General features: G+C 44.5%; 1 protein-coding gene across 1 annotated transcript in view; it reads right to left on the reverse strand.

The window, feature by feature from the left end:
• Positions 1-24,396, reverse strand: part of SLC22A2 (solute carrier family 22 member 2) — a 79,291-nt gene that overhangs the window by 42,937 nt on the left and 11,958 nt on the right. The window contains exons 3-8 of the mRNA XM_083174655.1: positions 19,128-19,282; positions 14,695-14,863; positions 13,253-13,367; positions 9,259-9,365; positions 5,938-6,152; positions 2,316-2,424 (exon numbers count right to left, since the gene is read on the reverse strand). Of these exons, the coding sequence (XP_083030781.1) occupies positions 2,316-2,424; positions 5,938-6,152; positions 9,259-9,365; positions 13,253-13,367; positions 14,695-14,863; positions 19,128-19,282 (870 nt within the window). The remainder of the gene's footprint in view (positions 1-2,315; positions 2,425-5,937; positions 6,153-9,258; positions 9,366-13,252; positions 13,368-14,694; positions 14,864-19,127; positions 19,283-24,396) is intronic.

The raw sequence follows: 24,396 nt of genomic DNA on the forward strand, positions 1-24,396 counted from the left end.
CGCTGCATGTACCACCCCAAGTCCCGCAGCCAGCCAGTGACCACAGGAGGGATGAGCCCCTTGTAACTGCGGGACTTGGGGTGCTACATGCAGCGCTCTGCCAGGGGGATGGTGCCCTGGCCGGGTGAGATGGGAGACACGGTGCCGTGAGAGGATAGCCCCGGTGGTGTGAGCCAGGCAAAGTTGTAGAAAACCCACCCGGCAGGTCAGCGGCTCTTTCGAAATTTGTGTAGGCTCGAAAGCCAATTTGAGCTCACTGTATGACAGCCAATCAGGAGCCACCACTGCCGCTCCTGATTAGCTGCAGGACCAGGAGCTCCGATTGGCTTGTGAGCCAGCACGCGTTTTGAAATAGCTGAGTGCACCACTATTATAATGCATTGCAGTGGCCAGTGATGGCAGTGCTGACAGTGGAGACTATAATTATACCCAAGAATAAAAAAACAATTAGGCAGATCTCTGGGAACAGCCTGATTCAAGTACTCACCATCCTGCCCTTGTATTACTGATGTGGCTTCCGGCTGTTTATTGCTGCAAAAACACCTTGCTTAGGATCAGGGGCGGATACAGAGTGGGGGGGGGGGGGGGGGGATTTCTGCCTATGCTGGGTATGGCATTGGGAGATTGCCACATGTACTTATTATACATATTTACCCACGGGTGTATTTATATTTTTTAATATGTTGGGACGTAAAATTTGTGTATACGTCATTATAGCCAGTACCTACTGTATATGCAGTTACTGTAGTTATAGCCAGTATACATACACCTATAAGGGGAGTGGTCAGGACTGGGAAGGGGAGGGTCAATAAACCGCCCCCCCTAGAAGAAAAGTCTAGATCCGCAACTGCCGGGTACTCAACGCTCTCTGCCCGGCTGTAAATTCTTTCCGGTGGTGGCTAGTTCATGTACACTATGAGTATTGACAGACGGCCGCGGCAGTGCAAGATTTAAAATAGCTGGGACCTACAGATGTAGCGGGATTCATCTTTGCAGGTGATGGCGATGGCGTCGCCATCGCCATCCCCTGCCCCGCCGCCATCTGTATGCCGGAAGGGGACGTGCGCGCACGAGGTGCGCGCGCGTCCCCTTCCGACGGTGCTTCCCTCGGTCGCCCGGTGCCCACACCGGGCGACCGCACCCCCCCCCACAGTGGCGGGATCGCCAGCAACAATAAGGCCCGATACAACTGTAGGGCTACTGCAGTGCTCTGACACTGAATACAGCTGCTCTCTGCCTGGCTGTGAAGACATTAGCTAGACATCCCACATGGCAACAAGCATGTAGGTAAGCAGCACTTATGTAGCATAATTTGTATAATAGGCATTATGATGTTTGGCATAATACATAATGAATATTATGGTCCGTGGCTTTAATGGGAATTATGATGCAAAATTTTGGCGCACCTCCGGCGTGCATTGTCCTACTTTGTTGGGCATGTTAGGAGTTTTCGTGTAATCTGTGTGGCATTATGTGAATTTTGGCTCACTCCATGTGGCATTATGTGAATTTTGGCTCAATCCATGTGGCGTTATGTGAATTTTGGCGCAATCCATGTGGCGTTATGTGAATTTTGGCTCAATCAATGTAGCATTATGTGAATTTTGTGTAGAATAATGTGTAGAAGTGGTATATGGTGTGGTACACTACACCAATTTGGGCTCATTCCCTTGGGCTCATTTCCTATAATTGGGTCTAATATTTTGTTGCATAATGTGTAGAAGTGGTATATGGTGTGGTACACTACAATCAAGAACACTCCCCCTTTTCACGAGTCCACACTCCCTTTTTTCAAACCGCGCGCGCACAACTGCATCCTTCATGTTTGATGCCAAGGTGGGCCTGTGTACTTAAAAGGCAAGGGCCTATTTATAATCCCATTCCCACCATCTCTCAGCTCTCCTCCTCTATCTCTCTCTCTCCACTCTCTGACCGGGCACACTGGCACCACTATCACCCCCCTCCCCTATCATGGTGCCCCCCCTGTCATTTTCTCCTGGATCCGCCCCTGTTTATGGGCAAAACCAGAGCTGGCTGCCAATCATAAAATGTGTACAAACCGAAGCAAATCCTGCCCTTTACCACATAACTGACCCTAAGAATCGCATATAAATACAATCTAATTAAATTTTGAAGGGCCTAATGGTGCCGTGAAAACATTCCGATATTCTAGGGTGCCGTGATTCAAAAAAGATTGGGAACCCCTGGATTAGAGAGATAGTAATACAGATATTATTTTTCTCATGCAATTTCTGTTTTAGATCATGTATCATTATTGTTGCAAAAATGATATTGGCAATATGTCGACTATGTACCTGATAAAAGTTGGATACAGCTCAGCATTCACCAAACAAACCATTTCATAAGACAGTGTAATGCCCATTCTGCTCACACAGCCCAGTGTGACTCTAAGCCAATGTAATCCTGCACATTAGAAACATAAGATTAATGTTAGTCACAATGATATCCACTGACAATTCTCTGTTTGCAATGATTACCCACCTTTCAAGGCTTTTTTCAGTACAACATTTAAGGATGGACGTATGGGGAGTCTTATCAAATCATGGAGCGATATAAACTGGTTTAAGGGCTCGATTCAGAGTCGATCGTTTATCAGTGAATTCACAGATCGAGCAATTGAGTGACTGCACATGTGTACGGATCATGATGCACAAGGATGTAAAACAACAGAAACTGTGGTTAAGGTGAGGTTAACTGACAGGAAGTCGGCATTAGGGGTGGACACCTGCCGATTTCAGGGAGTGTCTGAAAAATTGGAGGTGTGTCCAGGTGTTTTAAGGGAGGGACTGTGATGTCAGCACCTCCCTTGATCAGCCTGTGTCTATCACAGATGAATGGTAGGGGCAGACATAGTCACATTTGCATAGATTAGGAAAATCATTTGATGGTTCAGGATTTCCGTATGAATTTGTGAGTGGATGGAGAATAGGGATCTATTTGCAATTCTCTCACAAATGTACACTTGTTTTTTTTAATTTTTATGTCTGCTCAGCGACTATTAACTTGCAGTCAATCATTAACTTTGCAAATCAGCGATTGGCTCTGAATCAGGCCCTGAGTATGTAAAACTGCATTGCCACAAATTTTAGTACTTGCTGTACTCCTCTGCAGAGCACAAGCTCCAGGCACGTGAAGCTATCATGGCGCCGGAGCCGTGCCGGCACAGCCAGCTCGCCCGCTCCGTCTCCCCCGCCAGCTCCCGGCTCCCCGCTGTGTCCGGGAGACATGGTGCTATTTAAAATTCACGTCTCCCGCTGTACCGCTAGCCAATAGGCGCTTGTGGTCCAGCAGCCAATCAACTGGTGGCTGCTGGACCGCGAGCACCTATTGGCTAGCGCGGTCCAGCGGGAGATGTGAATTTTAAATAGCAGCACTGTGCACGTCTCCCGGACACAGCGGGGAGGGGGTGCACCGATAGAGGCTGCAGTGGATCGATGCCTCAGGAGGGGGAGAGAACATGCCCTGGGTCTGCCTCTCGCCATCCTGACCCCAATGTGGTGCAGGAGGGGCCGACGGCAGCGACAGCTACAGGATCTGTATCGCCTCCAGGCTCCCCTTCTGAACTTACGCCCCTGACTCCCACCCTCCCTGTTCCACACTACTCCCTCGCTCCCTGTTCCACATTACTCCCTCCCTCCCTGTTCCACACTACTCCCTCCCTCCCTGTTCCACACTACTCCCTCCCTCATTCCCTGTTCCACACTACTTCCTCCCACCCTCACTCCACACTACTCCCTCCCACCCTCACTCCACACTACTACTCCCACCCTCCCTCCCTGCTCTGCACTATCACTCCCACCCTCCCTCCCTGCTCTGCACTATCACTCCCACCCTCCTTTCCTGCTCTGCCCTATCACTCCCACCCTCCCTGCTCTGCACTATTACTCCCACCTTCCCTCCCTGTAAGCAATTTCAGTCCCCCTTGGCATCGAGCATGTAGGTAAGTGGCACTTATGTGTTAAATGTGTAACGGGCATTACGTTTTGTTAAATAGTATGTGATGGGCATTACAGTGTTTTATATAGTATGCGATGGGCATTACAGTGTTTTATATAGTATGTGATGGGCATTGCGGTGCGTTATATAGTATGCAATGGGCATCATACAGATGGGGCAGGTCCCATCTTGGCAGGGGATGGCGATGGCGACGCCAGCCGCCATCCCCCACCAGCGCCATCTGCATAACAAGAAGGGGACGCGTGCGCACGAGAGGCGTGGGTGTCCCCTTCCGACTGCGCTTCCAGCCGCTCCCCCGGGTCACCGCCGGCTTGTCGGCGGTAACCCGAAATCCCCTCCGCCTGCCTGCACCCCCCTAACCCTGTCCGTCTCCCTGAGGCGGAGACGGACAGGGTTCCCGTCGCCCGCCGACGGAGATTGAGAGGACGGAGCTTTGGTGCCACATCACATGGTGAGTCATATAACACCTTATAACTGGTTTTGACTCCTCCACACTGTCTTGTTTCATCATTATGCAATTACTACTGTGTGGACTTTGTTAAGTGATACTCAGTACTCAGGCAGCTCTGACCTCAAGGCAGGACGGGGCTGCGGCTGGCCATGATGCTGACCCCTCCGCTGCCACTGCTGCTGCTCCCTGCTGCTGTTGTCCCTGCCATTTTATTATTGTTATTACTATTGTTTATTATTATGATTGGTATAACTCTTAGCCTAAATCTAGTATTTAAATTCTAGTGGACATAGGCTAGCTGCTAGCTGGTTTATGCAGATACGTAACTAAACTGAATTGTTCATGGGCCAGTGCTTCTTCTAGTCGGTAGTTGAGATGACGGCATTGGTATTCTGTCAGCATCATATCTGCCAGTGTGCTAACGGCATCCCAGTTAAAATCCCAGTCAACCAGACCCTGGCAGTGGCTGGGAGGCGGGTGTCATCTGCTCCCAGGGCCAGCAGAATATTGTTGCTTGGGTCACAGGCACTAAGCGCATGTTGAGGCTGGGAGGCAAGCAGAGAGTGTTCCCGGACATTTTGAAGAAAGCCTCACAGCGTGGCCATTGGTGGCAGAGTTTTGGGAGGGAGGATATGGGGCATTTAGGTCACAGACACAGCCGGTAACAGTACAAAGAGTTTTCTTTCAGGATTATTAGAGACAGTCCCATTTTACCAATAGTGTACAGTGACTGGTCCCTCATCTGGGACCAGCCAAGTATTAGTTGATTTCTCTCCAAGCTGGCCCTCTCCTGTCTCCCATCCTCCTCCCTTACCCACTTTCATCATGGCCTGCACCTGCCCCCTGTCACCTCTTTTCCATCCTCTGTACCCATGGCCATGCCCATATTAGCTCCAGAAACCAGGTACAGTAATTGGGCTGTGTTGGTGAAAGGGAAGGAAGGTGCGGTAGATAAGGGTTGTATAAAAAAAGATACAAAAAAATCTGTTTATGTCTAAAGCAATTAGGGTGAACTTATGCTTGTTTGTGTGTGTGTGTGTGTGTGTGTCTCTCTCTCTCTCTCTAGTACAAGTATATTGAGCCCGATCACCCCAGTTTCCCCACCCACCCTGTTCCAGCCCCCTGCTCTGCTGTTCTGCCCTGGGCCCTTCCCAGTCCATCTTGAACACATATCCATACCTCCCAACTGCCACATTTTTTTTAGACTGTTCCACCCACACCCAGCAGTGCCCATTGGTGGGGGGGGCAGTTGGTTGTCCCCCTATCACAGAGGGAAATGGGGGCATGGCCAGCACTGAAACGGGAAAATTGGGAGAGTTGGGAGGTATGCATTGGCCAGTACGTGCAATTACATTACATACCTATTTTTAATAGACTACAAAGTAATCCATTCAGTACGTTGCAATGGTCCAGCTATGCTGGAGCTCTCATGTACAGCAGAGCTCACTCATCAACATGCAAATTTACTGTAATTTGTAGACCAGACCTTGATCCTTTACGTTGCTCACCTTCAGGAATGAACGCAGTAACAAGGCATGCCAGTCCTGTTATTATACATCCCACTGCCCATGGATACCGACGACCAATACGATCCACTGTAACTATTATTATAAAGGCAGAAGGGAATTCAACCATAGCGGAGACAAAAAAATCAAAATAAATGTCACTACCGGTAGCTCCCACGTGCATAATCAGTCCCTGGTAAACGATAGCACAGGCAAACCTGCAATTATAGGAAATAATAAAAATTATAATATCTTAGCTACATTTAGTGCTCTTAAGTCATATACCAACCTACTTAGGATTGTTCCCAGTATCCTCAGGGGAAGGGAAGGGGGTGGGAATATAAAGAGAATATAATATAATCAAGTAGTCACTTTTTGTTTACAAACTATATTTAAATGTAACAGTACTAGTGTACTGGCAGAGAGGAACCTTCAGATGCTTGGTGCCGCTTGGCTGTTTTTATCACAGTTTTGTTGTTTGTATCTGTATCTGAGAACCACATCAGGGAGCTTATTCTGGTTGACTCGCAAGGCTGCTAAAGCTGCCCGCCCCCTGCACCCACGTTATCAGGCAATTTGCATGAGAACGGCCAGCATTTTCATAAGAATGCCCATGAAATGCTGGGTGCTCCCATGGCCGAATCCCCCGGCCTGTTGCCCCATGCGCCCCCCCCCCCCCCACCGATGCAAAACATTGCTCCCCCATGCGTGCATGCGATCTGATGCGATTTAGTACAAAAAGCACGGGTGCTATCGCGTATGGGCACCTTAAGGTAAACTGACAGGAAGTCCACAGAACACATGGGAGGGGACAGTTGGCTGTTGTGATGTACACCAATCAATTTAAAGATTTATAGGAACATACCGTTTAATATCTATTAACCCTTTGAGTGCCAACATCTCCGTGAGAGATGCGCAAAATATCTGCTAAAAATGCCAGTGGCGCAGATATTCGTAATAAAAAATGTTGTGTAACAAAAGATTACATTTAAATTCCTATATAAGGTAAACATTACAGGTCATTATAATGAATACAAATGTTTGCTTGGCAATTTTCACACCTATTTGAACAAATTCAGTTAGCACTGAGGATTAATCGCATACAGTTAATTTGAGAAAAAAAATGTCATATTATTTAAAGAAATGTGCTAATTTTGTGTGTATGAGAAGTCAGCCATAAGCTTGCGCATGAGGGGAGGTATTTACTAGTCAGGCCACCGGATTTACTAGTCAGGCCGCCACTGGGCACAACATTTTTGCCGCCCCCCATTTATATAATGAGACATCCGGTTCTGCGTGCGCAGCACATTTTATAAGGGGGTGCACTGTCAGAGGGGTGTAACTAGCACCTCCCATCAGGCATGTCTAGGCAAGCACCGCCTATTGCCACTCACTGCAAGCAAAATAATATAGGAAATCTGAACAGTCAGTCAAATGATTATGTCAGTAATGGTACTGGACTGGTGTGTGTTAATGCTGCCAGGTGGTGGTTCCATCCAGTCATGCCTATTCCTCCTGCAGCTGCCAGGATTCTCCACATCCCTTCATAACCCCCCTATGATGCTTTACATCACCTCTCAACCCCCCCCATGATGTTTCACATCACTTTGCAACACACACACACACACACCCCCCCCCCCTTGATGCTCTGCATCACCTCTCAAAGCCCCTGATGCTCTGCATCACCTTTCAATCCCTCACATGTGGCTTCACACCCCCTCTCAATCCCAACTGGTGCTTCCATCATCTCCAAACTCTTTCAATTCATCGCATCACCTCTAAAAACCACCATGATGCTTCACATTACCTCTAAGCCCCCCCCCCCCCAAATGCGCTGCATCGTCTCACAGCCCCCCTGTTGCTTCAACCTTGCCTGATGCTCTGCATCACCTCTCACTCCCTGACTGACCCTACACCACTAACTTATCACCCCCCCTTAATCTTCAAAATAACTTATCTCCACATGGCCTATTGCCTCTTGACCCTTCATATCCGATCCTACCACCTTGATACTATAAATCCTCTACTCCATAATTCTCGAAGTCATCTCTGTCACCCATTTGCCTTCACATTATTCACATTACCTACACTTTTCTCACAACCCTCCACTTCTTCCTACTGACGCCTGCATCCAGATTATCCCATGTCCTTCATGTTACACCTGATCCTGCACTTCCACAGTTGTCAGGCTTACATTGCACTACATTGCTACAGCCTGCTACCTCACAAGTCAATCATGGCTACTGCCCACTCTGCCAGATGGTGGTATCTCCGGGGACCAATTTCAGAATGCTTCACAGGTACTTGTGTAGTTTCACGGTGCCAGCATGGCTACTTCTGTATTCTACGCATGGCAAACTATCTAAAATAAAGTAACTTAACTTCATGCCAATGTGGATAGTTCATACCCCCACTATCCATGTTGGCATGGAGTTGATTTTAGATAGCGTGTGAGCGTAGCAAGACACCGAGCCCGCAGCATGGGCGTGGGCGAGCGAAGCAAGCATGGGCGAGCGAAGCAAGCCCCGCTGGTGCCATGAAACTACACAAGTACCGATTCACATTCTGGATATTGGTAAATCGTCCGGCATCACATAGGGGGATGTCAACATGAAAAAGTTCAACAAACAATAGGTCAACAGGGTCAAAATGGCGATATGGCCAAAATGGCGATATGGTCAAAATGGCGACATGAAAACAGTAGTCAATGACAAGGTCGACATGTTTTTCATTCATTTTCTTTTAAAACCGTCAGGTTCTTACTTCACATCTAATGTCGGCATAGAGGGAGCGAGGCACCAAACCTGAAGCATGGTGATCAAAGCGAAGTACGTGTACACTAATTGCGGGGCCCATGTCAACAGTTGTCAACACCAAAAAGTGAAAAATACAGGACAAAATGCTTCGGTCTACCCCTGACAGCAGTGAAGCCCTGCCCCCAGGCTGTGATTGACCCTTGGGCTATTCGAGAAAAGGGATGACCATCGATGGGTAAAACCATTCATGGTTTCCCATAGCATATTTGGTTACATGGATGGCCACTCTCAGTTTTGCAATCAATGGCAGCCATCGATTGTAAACCCACTGATGGCCATGCCTATGCAGTGCACATATACTGAATAGTTTTACAATAAACAGTGGCTTGCCAGTGCCCCTCCCTATCCCACTTCTAAATATGCACATTTCAGATGTGTCCCCTCCCTTAAGTATAACCAAGATTATAATTTGTCACAAGTCAAAATTGCACATTTTAACTGCATTTACACTAAAGTCAACTACAGGTATTATCCAATACAAATCAGAATAATATAAAAAGCCCCTTACCATGTGTACATCAGAATGAAAGTGTGCTTCCTAATCTGAGGTGTTCTTATAAGATGCATGAAAGATGGAATTTGCTTATCACCAGATTCCTCAACTGCAGTCAGACTCTGTAGAATTAAAAAGGTTCATCAATATATTCACAATTGACATTGAAGTGGTTGTCTTGTGGGTCAATGCTGACACTTCTATAGCTAACTGAAGATATAAAAGTACAAAAATTGCATAAATGTGTAAAATATGTAGTAATGCAATTTTGAAAAATGTATGATTTATCGACAACCTTGCGGCCGGCTGGTGTCTGTCTGGTGATCATCAGCTCCATCTGCCCCATTGCTAATCTGGCCCTGATAATAGCTGCCTCTCCTTATGTTCTTTTTCAGTTAAGGAATATTCGTAATCCAAAGATATAATACACCCAGTTCTTATAATGAAAATGGAGATATCTTGTTATATAGGTGGTGTACACATCAGTAAATCTACAGGACTAGGGCAATGTTATTTTTAAGTAATTAAGGCTATACTAAGCAATGTGTTTGTTCAGACTCATTAGATACAGTGGTAAACCAGAAAATTCATGCAACCTAATGTCTGGTTTATGATGGTATCCTTTCCCTCCTCTAGGTGTGTGTGTGTGTGTGTGTGTGTGTGTGTGTGTGTGTGTTTGGAGGGGGGTATATAGGAGGTATATGGTCAATGGTATATTAGTTGAGAGCAGACAACAGGTGACCTATTTCATTTAAAAAGTGTTCTGTACTTTTACAGAACACTTAAGTTGTTTATTTACCTTTATGTACAGTATGTGTCTAGATAAATTCAAAAAGTTAATGTTTATTACTAAAGCAATATGTAAGCTTAATGGGGAAGGGTGAGTTAATGTCTATCATAATTTTTTCAAATGCCTAATAGCCCCCCGTTCCTCAGAATAAATAAGACATCTATATATCTAGTATAGAGACTTATGTGTGGTTGAATTTCAGGCAACTTCAAAAATATTGCTCTGTGTTGAAACATATATACATTTGCAAAAAAAAGGGGCTAAGTTGGACTCCATGGCACATCCCGACACATGTAGCTTGTAATCATCAAATAGCACTTTTAAGCCTGTTGGAAAAAGAGCGCTATATAAATAAAATCATTATTATTATTATTATTATTAATATTATTATTATTATTATTACAAAAAGGAAGTAATAACTAGTAAAAGATAAAGTAAGTATCCACAATTCCAAATTTAAATAGTGGTGAAATTCCAACAGTGTCTCAAGGCTGTTTAAAAAGATCCACATGGCTTCCATGTGGGATTGATGAATGTAAACTGGCCACATCCATTCCACAAAGAATCGTCAAGATTAGCAGAGCTGCATGGGATCTAAGGGTTCACCCAAATCCAGGCATCTTGCACTGCATGGTGTAGTGAGGATAGGTGTATGAGGATGTATCTTTATGTCTGTGTGTATGCATCTCTTAACCCCTTCCTGACAGAGCTAGTTTTTGCGTTCCTGACAGAGCCATTTTTTTCAAATCTGACATGTCTCACTTAAGTGGGGATAACTTTTTTTTGCTTTTACTTATCCCAGTGATTTTGAGATTGTTTTCTCGTGACACATTGTACTTCAAGTTAGTGGTAAATTTGGGTCGATACAGTCTGTGTTTTTTTGTGAAAAATACCAAAATATCGTGAAAAAATGGAAAATTTAGCAATATGCAAAATGTCACATTTTCTGCTTGTGAGACAAATAATCATACCACTCAAAATAGTTAATAACTAACAAAGACCATATGTCTACTTTATGTTGCAATTATTATTTCAACCTCCTTTTCATTTTTTTGGACACTAGGAGGCTTCAAATATGACTAGCAAATTCTCAAATTTTCAAGAAAATTTCAAACACTGATTTTTTTAGGGACCAGTTCAGTTCTGATGTGACTTTGAGGGACTTGTATGTGAGACACCCCCATAAATGATGCCATTTCAAAAACTGCACCCCTCACAGTATTCAAAACAGCATTTTGGAAGTTTGTTAACCCTTTAGGTGTTTCACAGGAATTAAAACAAAGTGTAGGTGAAATTTCAAAATTTCATTTTTTTTTCGGATTTTCAATTTTAATACATTTTTCTAAGGAACACAGTAGATTTTACTAGAGAAATGTGACTAAAAATTGATTCCCCCAATTCTTTGGTTTTCATAAATATCCTATATGTGGCCCTAGTGTGCACGGTGACCAAACCACCGGCTTCATAATAGAAGGAGCACCTACTTGATTTTGGAGCCTCCTTTTTATGAGATTATTTTTTAGGCACCATGTAGGTTTCTAGGCACCATAAGATGCTAAAAGTTAGGAACCCCCCCACAAGTGACCCCATTTTGCAAACTACACCCCTCAGGGAATTCATCTAGGGGTATAGTGTACATTTCAAACCCCCAGGGGTTTCACCAATTGTGGTACAACTGGGCAGTGAAAATGAAAAAAAATAATTTTTCATTTTCACAGCTCAGTTGTATCAAAATTGGTGAAACCCCGGGGGGTTTGAAATGTACTCTATACCCCTAGATGAATTCCCTGAGGGGTGTAGTTTGCAAAATAGGGTCACTTGTGGGGGGGTTCCACTGTATGGGTGTTTCGGGGGTCATTCAACCAGAATCTGTGCTGCAAAATCCAAAAATCACTCCTTCCCTTCTGAGTCCTGCCATGCACCCAACTGGTATTTTTTGGTCACATGTGAGGCATTGCCGTACCCGGGAGAAATTGGGGCACAGATTTTGGGGTGCTTTGTCTCCTTCATTCCTTGTGAAAATGAAAAATTTTGAGCCAGATCTGCATTTTTGTGTAAAAAAAAATATTTTTTTACACAAAAATGCAGTTCTGGCTCAAAATTTTTAATTTTCACAAGGAATGAAGGAGACAAAGCACCCCAAAATCTGTGCCCCAATTTCTCCCGGGTACGGCAATGCCTCACATGTGACCAAAAAATACCAGTTGGGTGCATGGCAGGACTCAGAAGGGAAGGAGTGATTTTTGGTGGTGGAATGAATGGCGGGTGCTATGTCGCATTAGCAAGACCCCCGAAGCACCAATACAGTGGAACCCCCCCACAAGTGACCCCATTTTGGTCACCAGCTTTGGGAGGGGGGCTGGCGCTGCGGCTGGCGGGGGGGTGGGAGGGGTGCTGGCGCTGCGGCAGCCGGGTGGGTGGGAGGGAGGGGGGCTGCCGGGTGGGAGGGGGGGGGGGCTGGCGATCGTTGGTGATCGGTGCGGTATACGCACACACACACACACACACACACACACACACACATATATATATATATATATATATGTGTGTATATATATATATATATATATACATATATATACATATATATACACACACATATATATATATATATATATATATATATATGTGTGTGTATATATATATATATATATATATATATATACACATTTGCACATTTTTCATTTTATTTTATACTTTTCCAGCAGCAGCATGATGCTGCTGCTGCTGCTGCTGCTGCTGCGGGGGGGAGGGGGGAGGAGGGGAGCGCAGCGTGCGCTCCGGACGCTCCGGACGTAGCGGTGGAGCCGGGGGAGCTGCTGCTGCTGCCGGGTGAGTGCCCGGCGGGTGGGAGGGGGGTGCTGCCGCTCGGTGGTGATCGGTGCTGCACCGATCACCACCGTTTTCTGTGTTACCGAGCGGCTTAGCCGCCGGTAACACAGGAAACGCTGTGAATGGCTGTTCAGATTTGAACAGCCAATCACAGCGATCGCCGACCGGGGGGGGCACCCCTGCCCCCCCCGGGCGGCGAGGGGGGATGTCTGCTGTCAGGGACAGCAGACATCACCTAACTGTCACTGCGTCTATAGACGCAGTGACAGTTACAAACCATGACGTACATTTATGCCATGTGTCGGGAAGTACTTCCCGACCATGACGTAAATGTACGTCAAATGTCGGGAAGGGGTTAACAACCAAAAGGTAGTGAGAATAATGTACCTGTAAAGTGGGTGACAGTGCTCTGTTATTCTTCTTGGCTATATGCTGTATAATTACATTAGCTTCGGTTCTCCGGTTCTGGGATATAAGCCACCTTGGTGATTCTGGAACACACCTATAACAAGTGAAAATATAATACATTAAGGCATACTTGCCTACCTTCCTGAAATTTGGGTCCCCCTCCCTGCCCCCCAGAAAGGTGGGTAAGCCATGTTCCCCACTCTGCAGTTCATTTACTGCGATTCGCGGCTCTTTGGGAAGGGGTCAGGGCTAATATGTCATAAAGAGTTATCATTTAAGCCCTGAGCATGATGACATTGAGAACAGTCCCCACCCCCGAAAGTGCAGCTGACAGTCTCCTCTCCAGGAGAGGAGGCACAAAAGTTAAGCAAGTGTGCATTAAGGTAATGTGAAAGTATCTATCAGACTCCGGAGGCCACACCTGCCCCAACAGCTGGCCACACACATCTCTCAGCGAGTGTAATATTAACCATGCAATCCTGGGTGGTACTTTGCTTTGAACATGCGAGCTATAATAAATGGGCCCCCTAGTCTACTATCAGTACAATGTGTGGGTATAGACATGCAAAGCAGGCCTGATTAAAGGTTCCAGGTGCCCATGGCAAATAGACATGTAACTCCCATTTTAATGCTGCAAAACACATGTGTATGGGCACTCAGGGACTCACCAGTCATACTGCCCATGTGCATGTAACAAAGGGCCTTATTTTGGTTCATTCTTTCTGACAAAACCCTTCTTAGATGGACAAAACCATGTGCACTGCAGGGGGGGCATATGAAACATGTGCAGAGAGAATTAGATTTGGGTGAGTTATTTTTGTTTCTGTGCAGGGAAAATACTGACTGCTTTATTTTTACACTGCAATATAGATCTCACTTTGAAGTAAAACCCCACCCAAATCTAATTCTCTCTGCACAAGTAACACCTGCCCCACCTGCAGTGCACATGGTTTTGCCCATCTAAGAAGGATTTTGTCAGAAAGAATGAACCAAAATAAGGCCCAAAGGGTTTACACCTGGCATGTAGGATCCAATGCTTGTGGGGTGGAAAGTAGACTTTGGCTTTAAGCTGCCCAGTTGGTGCTGTAGCACACTGTACATAAAGTAATGGCCCCATTAGTAAGATACATTGGCACAGACATCTGACAGTCACCTTAATAATATTACCTCCCCACAATACATTGGGTCAGGTGATAGTTCACAAGCACGGAATAAATTAGGCCTTTATTTTATTCCTTGGCTATCACCTGCAAATGCAAGCATAAAGGAAACAACCTTATACTGTAAATTATATCACATAGACCTAATTCAAATGTGGTTTATATATTACTGTATTATAATTAGAGAAAACTTTTTTTAATTTCAATATGATTCAAGAAATTCATGTTTGGAAGGCTAGTTTGGTAGAGTGGGGGATTTACCAGTAATATGTCAAGAATGCAAAGTTTGGCAATGTGACCGCCAGCTGCAGCCATCTCCAGTTCGTAATGACGTAAGCCACGCCTGTAAGCGCCAGAAGTCCAACAGTGAATGCAACTTGGTAAACAATTCCAATAGTTTTTCTATGCTCCAAGCCAACAAACTCTGCAACTGAAGATGGTTAGAAATGTTACTAAAGTATTTCCAAATATTAGATTTCTTATTTTCACTTTACTTTCTGATATAACTGAACAGAAAGCACTGAACTCCGCAGAAAACCCAACATAATATTAAAGGGTTCTACTTAGAGATAAGGTGGTCAGACATAGTACCAGCCAATAAGCTCCTACCTCCGTGTTTGAAAAATCACAATTACAGTAGGAACTGGTTGGCTGGTACTTTCACTCCATTCACTTTATGTCTCTCCCAGGCTTAGTAAATGTACTCCAAAGGCCAGTATTTAATTGCCTGACGGTAAATGACTACACCTACAGCCAATAAGAATCATCCCCTTAGCAATCAGACCACTGCCGGGAAATAACTACCTGTAATTACTTCTGGTGCTCCTCTCCCAGCTCTTCAAAAGAGATATATGAAATAATGTAACCGAGTGGTTCCCAAATGTTCTGGGATATGGTCACTAGGTTGACCTTATTTAAGTCGACATGCATTGGGTCAAGCACTAAAGGTCGACAGGGCTTAGGTGGACATTGATTGAAAGTCGATACAAGCATTAGGGCGACAGTCAAAAGGTCGAAATGAGTTTTTCATGTTTTATTTAAGAGGACATGTGCCAACAGGCTGTATTTCATGCACTACCATCCACTACGGCATGGTGGGAGAATAAAATAGTGTGTCGAGCTCATCAAAGCACCGAGCCCGAATGCTCGTCATGAGAGGGGACACAGTACACTTTCATGGGGTCCATGTCTACTATGTCAAAATTTGGGACAAAAAAAATGTGAAACTGTTGACCTTGCCAATATTCTTGCCCTCCTCACTTTTAAGGGGTCCTTGCCTACTCTACCACCAGTGGCTGGAGACACACAACTTTTTTAGGTCAGTCTCCTGCACCCACAAAAGAATGACCAGGTCTCCTGTATCCCACATGCTTCCTTGTAAAGCTTTTCCCAGACACGAGAATTTAAAAGTAGGGACGTAAAATACTTCACACTGAAATAACCCCTGCCCTTCTGGAGCTATATAATAATATATATCAAAACAAACCAAATTACCCCTCCTTCACCACTGCATATACCACATTAATACCAAAACCAGATAGAGACCCGCTTCGAGTCGACTCATACCGCCCAATAACGCTACTTAATGTGGACTTCAAAATATTATCCAAAATCATAGCAAATAGGCTACAAAATATATTACCTGACTTACTGACCTCCCACCAGCTGGGCTTTGTGCGGGGACGCCATTCGGTCAAGGCCATTCGAACGGCCATCGCAGCAACAATAGCAGCGGTGCAATCCAAAAACTCTGAGCATATGCTACTGAGTTTAGACACACAAAGGGCATTTGATACGGTGGCCTGGCCGCACTTATTCCAGATTCTGGAGACTAGAGGCTTTAATGGGGAATTCACAAATCTAATTCAGTATTTTTACCAGAGCCCAATAACGACTTTAATGGTAAATGGGATGAAAAGTTCACCGGTACAGATGCTCAGAGGCACACGACAGGGGTGTCCCCTGTCTCCCCTCCTCTTTAATTTGTCTATAGACCCCCTTTTGAGAATGCTACAATCAACCGCAACATTTAAAGGTATCGAGATAGGGAATGAAGAGGTCAGGGTTTCTGCTTTCGCAGATGATTTGATGATATATATTACTAATCCCAGAGAAACCCTACAAAATATTTTAAAATTGCTAAAAGACTATGGGATTATATCAGGTTTTGAGATTAATTTGACAAAATCAATAGGTATGTACTTAACCCCTGGAATATCACACCCTAGGTGGAGCACCCACCTACCCCTAAAATGGGCAACTTCGTACATAACATACCTTGGGGTTAAACTCCCAAAAAATCCAGCAGACCTTTATAGAATCAACGTCACAGAGGCCATCAAAATCACTGCCGCAGAATTAGACAAATGGAAGACACTATCTCTGTCATACTTGGGAAGAGCCAACTTAATCAAAATGACAACATTTCCACGACTTTTATATATTTTACAATCTCTCCCCATTTTGATAAACAATTCAGATGTCAATAAAATAAACAGTCTGTTTAGGAATTTTATATGGAAGGGGAAAAAACCCCGTATAGCATTAATAAAATTGCAACAGCCAAAGATCAACGGGGGCATAAATTTCCCCAATGTTCAATCATATAATTATGCGACCTTGCTGCGCTACCTGCGCGACTGGTTGCACAACGGAGAAACCTACGCTAATACGATTATTGAAAAGCAATTCCTACCAGACGGCAATTTAATAAGCTTTCTACACAAATTTGAAGCGGAGATCCCACAATACATCAAAGACAATCCATTGTTGTGGACTACCTACAAATTATGGCACAAACTGAGACATGCAAAATATTTGAATTCACACCACTCGCTATTCCTAACATTCGTGGGCAATGGAGACTTCCAGCATGGGGAGGCTGCCTTCCCATTTACCCTATTTGTCAGAGAAGGGATCTCAAGTCTGAAAGACATCTGTGACCCCTCCCTAAATAAAGTATTAACCTTCCAACAAGCCTGCCAAAAATTCCCAATACTGACTAAATTCCCCCTCGCCTACTTTCAAATGAGCCACTATGCTAAAATAACAATCAAACACCTTTCAGACAAAGATTGGTATAACGACCTAGATGGTGTACTGAGAGCTAGTCCTGTAATTGAAAAAGCCATATCTTTGCACTACAATTACCTTAGACCACTCATAGTACATGAGGATACAAGGTCAGGCGTGAAACTGTGGTTGAAGGATTTCCCTGATTTATCATGTGAAATATTGCTAAAAGCTTTGATAAGCTCCTGCCGTATGATGCCTGCCGCCCAATACCAAGAGCAATTTTTAAACCTTTTTCATAGAGCTTACTTTTCACCGCACAGACAGCTTTTAGCGGGGATGCCAACAAATGGATCCTGCCCTCGATGCGGTGAGTCGGAGGCAGGGTTATTACACTGCCTCTGGTCATGCCCAATAACAAGAGGTTTCTGGCTACAAGTGAGGAAATTCGCATTAGATAAGTTAATAAACTACATTCCCTTTAATGCAGAGTGGGCCATATTTGGAATCATTCCTCCTGAACAGAGAGTGACGAGGGGATGTAGAAAACTGGTGCTGGCAGTGCAGGCAGCCGCTTGTAAAACAATTTTGCATGGTTGGGTGTCCACGCAGTCTCCTTCGTTGGCCCTCTTCAAAACTAAACTCCACCACATCTTTCAGATGGATTGGTTGGAGACAACCCTAGATAAAGAAAAGCGTACAGCAAAATTCTTTGAAACCTGGGAAAGTTACATTGTGACCTTACCAGCAGACTTTCAAGAGAGGATCCAAAACACCTTACAACACACGGAGTGGTACGAGACGAGGAGGCTGCTGGGAGACCCACCAATAGTAGTGGTTTAGACGAGTGGAAACCCTTGAATTGACTTTGATTGGGAGAGAGGGGTCACCACGCTTTTACTCTCACCTAAATGGCTTGAAGGGGAAGAAACCTCCATGCATACAAATAAATAATAAATAACAAATCACAGGAGACTTATTGGGTACTTATATATTGCCTTTTTAATGGAGTAGCGTGCAGACGAAATTTTGAATATTGTTAAACTATATGATTAAGTAAATGTTTAAAATTCAATTGAAAAATTTGTAAAATCACTTTGTAAACTATGCAATGTCTTTGATATATTTGTATTGCAATGCATTACACAATAAAAAAATAAATATAAAAAAAAAAATAAATAAAAAAGTAGGGACGTATGCCTCATTTGTTTCACAGTACCCCATATCAAAAAGTTTATGAAGTAGGAACAAACAACTTATTGCTAAATCATTCATTTCTCAACAACTAAAGCCATTTGAGAGAATAATACATAATAATACACATAAAATTAGCAGTCTGGTTGTGCACTGTAAATGATTGCCACTTTAAAAAAACTGGAGATGTCTTACCCAGGCTTGCCTACCCTCCCGGAATGATGGCCGGGAGTCTCCCTGGAAATCGGATCCTTCACCCAGCCCCCCCCCCTCCCACCACCACCCCCCAGGAAGGTGGGCAAGTCTCCCCTTTCAACTGATACCCCCGATCCCCCCATGCCCTCTGGTTTAATTTACTGTAAATCGCGGGTCCGTGGTGAGGGGGCGGGGCTTAAATGACGCAATCGCACCATTTCGCGCCATTTATTAAATTTATTGAATTAATAATTACTCGGAATTAACATGAATTTCAGATGACAGGAACTTACCTAGAATATATCCCGACAACCAGCTGCCTTTGCTAACTAGCCCCTGAATGAAGCGGAAGGTAACAAGCCATGGGTATGAAGGAGCAAAAGCCACAAGGACGCCAAAAACAGCAGTGATGGAGAGAGAAATTAATAGGCAAGGTTTGCGACCAAATCTGGAGAAACAGATGACAGCTACATGTATTTAACAGGTTTACTTATCTATACAATTTGATTAAATTACAGGAGAATTCCTCTTAACATTGTTGAGTAGTCACAAGGCCACGCCCTCTGACCTGACTAAATGCATTAGGGCGTGGCTTGTGACACTCGCACTCCCAGCATCTATCTCCGCCCGTGGTTCTCTCCGGCTGATGGTTTTCAGACGCGGCAGCGCAAACCAGCGCCAGTGGCTCTATGGTATCCTGAGGTGAGGGAACTTGTGGTGAAGCAGTGTGCTCGGGTATTTATGCTATATCATGTGGTACCCAGCCCACAGTGCTGTAGTTTATAGTACAAGCAATTGCTTTTATGTTGTTTTGGAGAAAGTGTTACCTGCACCATGAAGTGCCCCTTTTCTTTCTGGTTTTCTTAACAGACATTCAGTCTGCTGCTGGTTGTGATCCTAGCTAGAGCTATTCCCGACACTGACACTATCCAGGGTATTTTACCGTATTTGTATTTGGGAGACGTGATATATTTTTTTTAAGTCAGGTGTGGCTTTTTTCATCTATTCTTGGCTGTCATTACTTTTGACCGCTATTTGGTAATTTAAGCACCATCTTGAGGCATTGGCCACTCAACGTGTCCTACAGGACATTTTAACCTTTAACTTGGGATCTCTGAAAAGAGTGAAAAGAGTGTTATTTGCACCTTACTTCTGAATCATTGCTTTATTTGTGTAAAAAAGAAAAACCTTGATGAAGTCTTTCTAAAGACGAAATGCGTAGGGTGGTTTTTAAATCATCTTGAAAGAAATGAATGGATGCAAACCATGGAGTTTTAAGTGAAGATTCTTTAATAAAATATATACTGTTTTACTAACATTTGTACATATTGTGTTTATCTGTCTTCAAACATCAGGTGGTGGAGTACATCAGCCCTATCTATAGTTCCTTTTTTCTACATGCCTTTTGTCTTCTACTAACAGGGGTGATCTATAGAGTAGCTGCTTTAATTTGTGGGGCGCACTTGGGGGTCACTGTTCAAATGTATATATATATATATATATATATATATATATATATTAGAACATGCTCGTAGCATTAAAAATAAAGTTGTCTTACATAGCGTACCTAGACACTTCTTGAACTGCTGTAATTCTGGCTTGGATAATTTAACATTCAAAGCAATAGAGCATGTTACTCTGGACGAGCGTGGTGGGGACATCCAGAAAAAATTAAGTAAAAGAGAAACATTCTGGATTTACACATTAGGGACCCTGGCCCCTCGAGGTCTAAATGAGGGTTGCGACATTACCCACTTTCTGTGATTGAGCGATAGTCGCGTGTTGCTAGCTGTCTGGTTTGTTGGACACTGTTGAGCTGTGCTCTGTCCTTCTGGCCAAAAAGAAGTTGTGACCCGACATTGGGGGTTATTCTAGTTCATTCTTTCTGACAAAATCCTTCTTAGATGGACAAAACCATGTGCACTGCGGGTGGGGCAGATGTAACTTGTGCAGAGAGAATTAGATTTGGGTGGGGTTCTTCTTCAAAGTGAGATCTATATTGCAGTGTAAAATCATGCAGTCAGTATTTTCCCTGCACAGAAACAAAAAAACTCACCCAAATCTAATTCTCTCTGCACATGTTACATCTGCCCCCCTGCAGTGCACATGGTTTTGTCCATCTAAGAAGGATTTTGTCAGAAAGAATGAACTAGAATAAACCCCATTGTGTTCACAGTGGTGATGTCGACATCTTTGAGGTGATATATCTTGCTGCTATCTCTTTAAATGTTATCATCTCCTGAGAAATGTTATTTTCTTTTTATTAAGTTGATATATCTTGCTGCTATCACTATTTTAAATATTGCTCTCTTTATGCTGCTATTCTCTATATGTATATAAAATAATAACTCCGTATATTGTTTTTATAATAGTGTTACTAAACTTATGGAATGTTCAAAATTATATACATAGTGTTGGTAATTAGGACATATGAAGGAATATGTCGTTTTTTTAAGACTATGAAACTGCACGGTATAATAATAATTTTCTTTGCTAATATGTATTTTGATGTTTCAGGCTGAGACTGGGCATCAAATTTCATGTATATTATTAACTGTTTTTAGATGCCGATATATATTTATATATATACATTTTTGGTATTTTTGTATCTCTCTATTTTTTATATATTTATATGCAGATGCTTTTAATGGTACTTGTGGATTATCACGGCTCCCATCGCATGCCATCATTCAGACCTGATCGCTACAGCACAATTAAGCAGCGTCCTGTGATCACCCTGTTAATAAAAAGCTGCTGCCCAGTCTCGCGCCGTGCAAGCCTGCAATACTATTGCAGGTTTCCGATCAGCTGCAAATCCATTCGCACAGGGCTGGCGCTACCCACTCAGCAGCTCCTGCAAAGCAGGGAGGCGCCATGCTGAAAAGGCGCTGTCTCCCTCCCTGCTCTGCTAAAGCTGCCTCAGCCCTCACTGTCACTGCCTCCTGCACGCCGCCCGCAGCACCTGTCTGACAGCGGGCGGGCGGCAGTATAAAGAGCTGCTCCCTGCACCATGAGTGCACACAGTCTGCATGCCGCCCGCAGTGCCTGTCTGACAGCTGACGGCAGTATGGAGAGGCTGAGCAGCTACCTGCACCGCACACACACTGTCCTCCTCCTGTGACCTGCCCCCTCTTCCTCACGGACACTTGCGCTGAGGCATGTAGTGCTGTCTTTGAATGCCTGGATGACATCCACCCCCTATCCATTGCTCCCTGCGCCTGTCAGCTGTCATTCAAATGACGAACAGGCAGCAGCGCCGCCCATCTTTCCCTCTTCTCAGTGTTCTGTGCCAGTGCTCAACACTCCGCCCCCTATATCTACTCCCCTCTTCGTCCATCTCCTCCTTCTCTCCCCTCCTTTCCCCCTCAGTCACGAGAGGGGTGTAATGGCGTCCTCAGCGTCCTGCCTACGCAGATAGAAGGGGAGGGACTACACAAGAGTTAAACAGCAAAAGAACAGTGAGTCTTTTTTAATAATTGTAGATTTTTTTAAATATTAAATTTAGACACTTTTTAAATAATGGGCTGGGTTATGTGCCTAAAGGTGGCCATACATGCTGCAATAGCAGCGTGCGATGCAATGTGCGCTCCTGCGGGCATCGCATCGCACAGTACAAAAAGCATGTGCTGCACATACTTTTTGTACTGCTTTCGGATCACATCGCACACACATTGCATGCATGCCGTACGATGCGATCTAGCCCATAACGTATGCGATTCTCGCAGCGTGTATGTGCACCTTTAGGCCTGCAACATTTTGTGGACACAGCACTGAGATGGTGTATGCATACAGGTACATGCACCCGAGATCCTCCATAGGATCGCATGTTGCATATGCTCCCACAATCGGGCTGCAGCTTGTTGCAATGGCAATGTGAAGGGGCGCAAAATGTATGGTTTGCAGGAGGGCGCCGGACACCCTAGCACCGGCCCTGCATTCGCAACTTACTCACCATCAAATAATTTTCCCACTATGTGAAGTGTGTGTGTGTAGCCAATAGAAACATGAGGATTGAGGCCGGAGCTAATGTCATGCACCCTCCCTACAGACGCCTGCCTTTTTTCTGACACTCCGAGAATATGTCCGGGTGACTCCCGCACACCCCGGCTTCCTGTCAGTGCTTGCTTATGGAGGGTAGCTTCGAGGATGCTTGGTACGATCTGTACACATGCTCAGTCGTTCGATAATCGCTCATGCTGTAAATTCGCATCAGGTCTGAACAATCCTCATTGTACTAGTCATTCTACCGGGCTCTGCTTTTTTTTCTCCCTCTATTGGGTCAATTTTAAAAGAGAGCCAACAAGTGGTATATATAATACTACTCTATTTCTCGTCATATCACATTCAAAATATTTCCCTATTTATATCATTTGTTATGATTAACTAAACCACATGATAATGGTCTGTCCCCGCGAGGGCTTCTTCACAATTGTGAGAGACATAACATAAGGTGCATGAACTTCATATTCACATGTGCAATACAGCCCTGTGACTTACTGCTGCATATTGGGGCCGATTCAGGATTAGTCGCTGCGATCTGACCCGATAGTCAGGGTTTTCACATTCGCATTTCTGCACATGAGCAAACCCCAGAAGTGAACAGCTTCTGGGAGGGCTGGAGGCACGCAGGGGACAGCAGTAGGGGAACACCCAGTGTTTTATAAATAAAAGTTATAGTATAAAAGTCAGTATAGACTGACACACTGACCGATAGCATTCAGGATATCGGTCAGTGACGTCACACGCCCCCTGCTCCATACATGCAGTCGCTGACGGTATTGTCAGATTAAGATGCATGAACAGAAGTCACCGGCACAAACACACTGGATGATATGCACACGGTATCGTTAACGATATCAATCCATATTTATATGGTCAGTGATAACTACTGTTTTATAATTTGAGTATTATACAGCAACAACTGGTATGCAGATAATATTTTCTCCTTTTGAGTTTAATCTGATCTGCAGTAGTTTTCTACTCAAACTCAAAAGGAGAAAATATTATCTGCATACCAGTTGTTACTGTATAATACTCAAATTATAAAACAGTAGTTATCACTGACCATATAAACAAACTGCTGACTTATTATCTCTGACACTGAACCTTGAAATTGTCTCATAGTACTACTAATGGGCGGGATTCTCTAAAATCCGCAGCCCTCTTCGTCCGGCATCGCATTTCTAATGACCGCATATTCTCTAAAATATGCGGTCATTAACGCAAGGGACAGCTCTTGCGGTAAGAGCTTTCCCTTGCGATGCGGCGCCGTTGCTGGACTTCCGGGTCTATGACCCGGTAGTCCGTCTGCGCATGCGCAGACTGACGCGCCGGCCGCAGGGCATGCTGGGAGGGATCCGTGACGGATCCCTCACACACCGCTGCGGTAAGAAGCCCATAGGCTTCTGCAGGGAACCGCCAGCTTTTGCTGGCGATTCCCTCCGCAGCGGTGACACTGCGGAGGGAGGTTAGAGAATACAGAAATGCGGTAAAAACCCCGATAACTGGGTTTTTACCGCATTTCTGTAATAGAGAATCTCGCCCAATGTCTTTTATGTCTGA

This window comes from Crinia signifera, chromosome 3 (genome assembly GCF_055691185.1).
Source record: "Crinia signifera chromosome 3, ASM5569118v1, whole genome shotgun sequence".
Taxonomy (NCBI): Eukaryota; Metazoa; Chordata; class Amphibia; order Anura; family Myobatrachidae; genus Crinia; species Crinia signifera.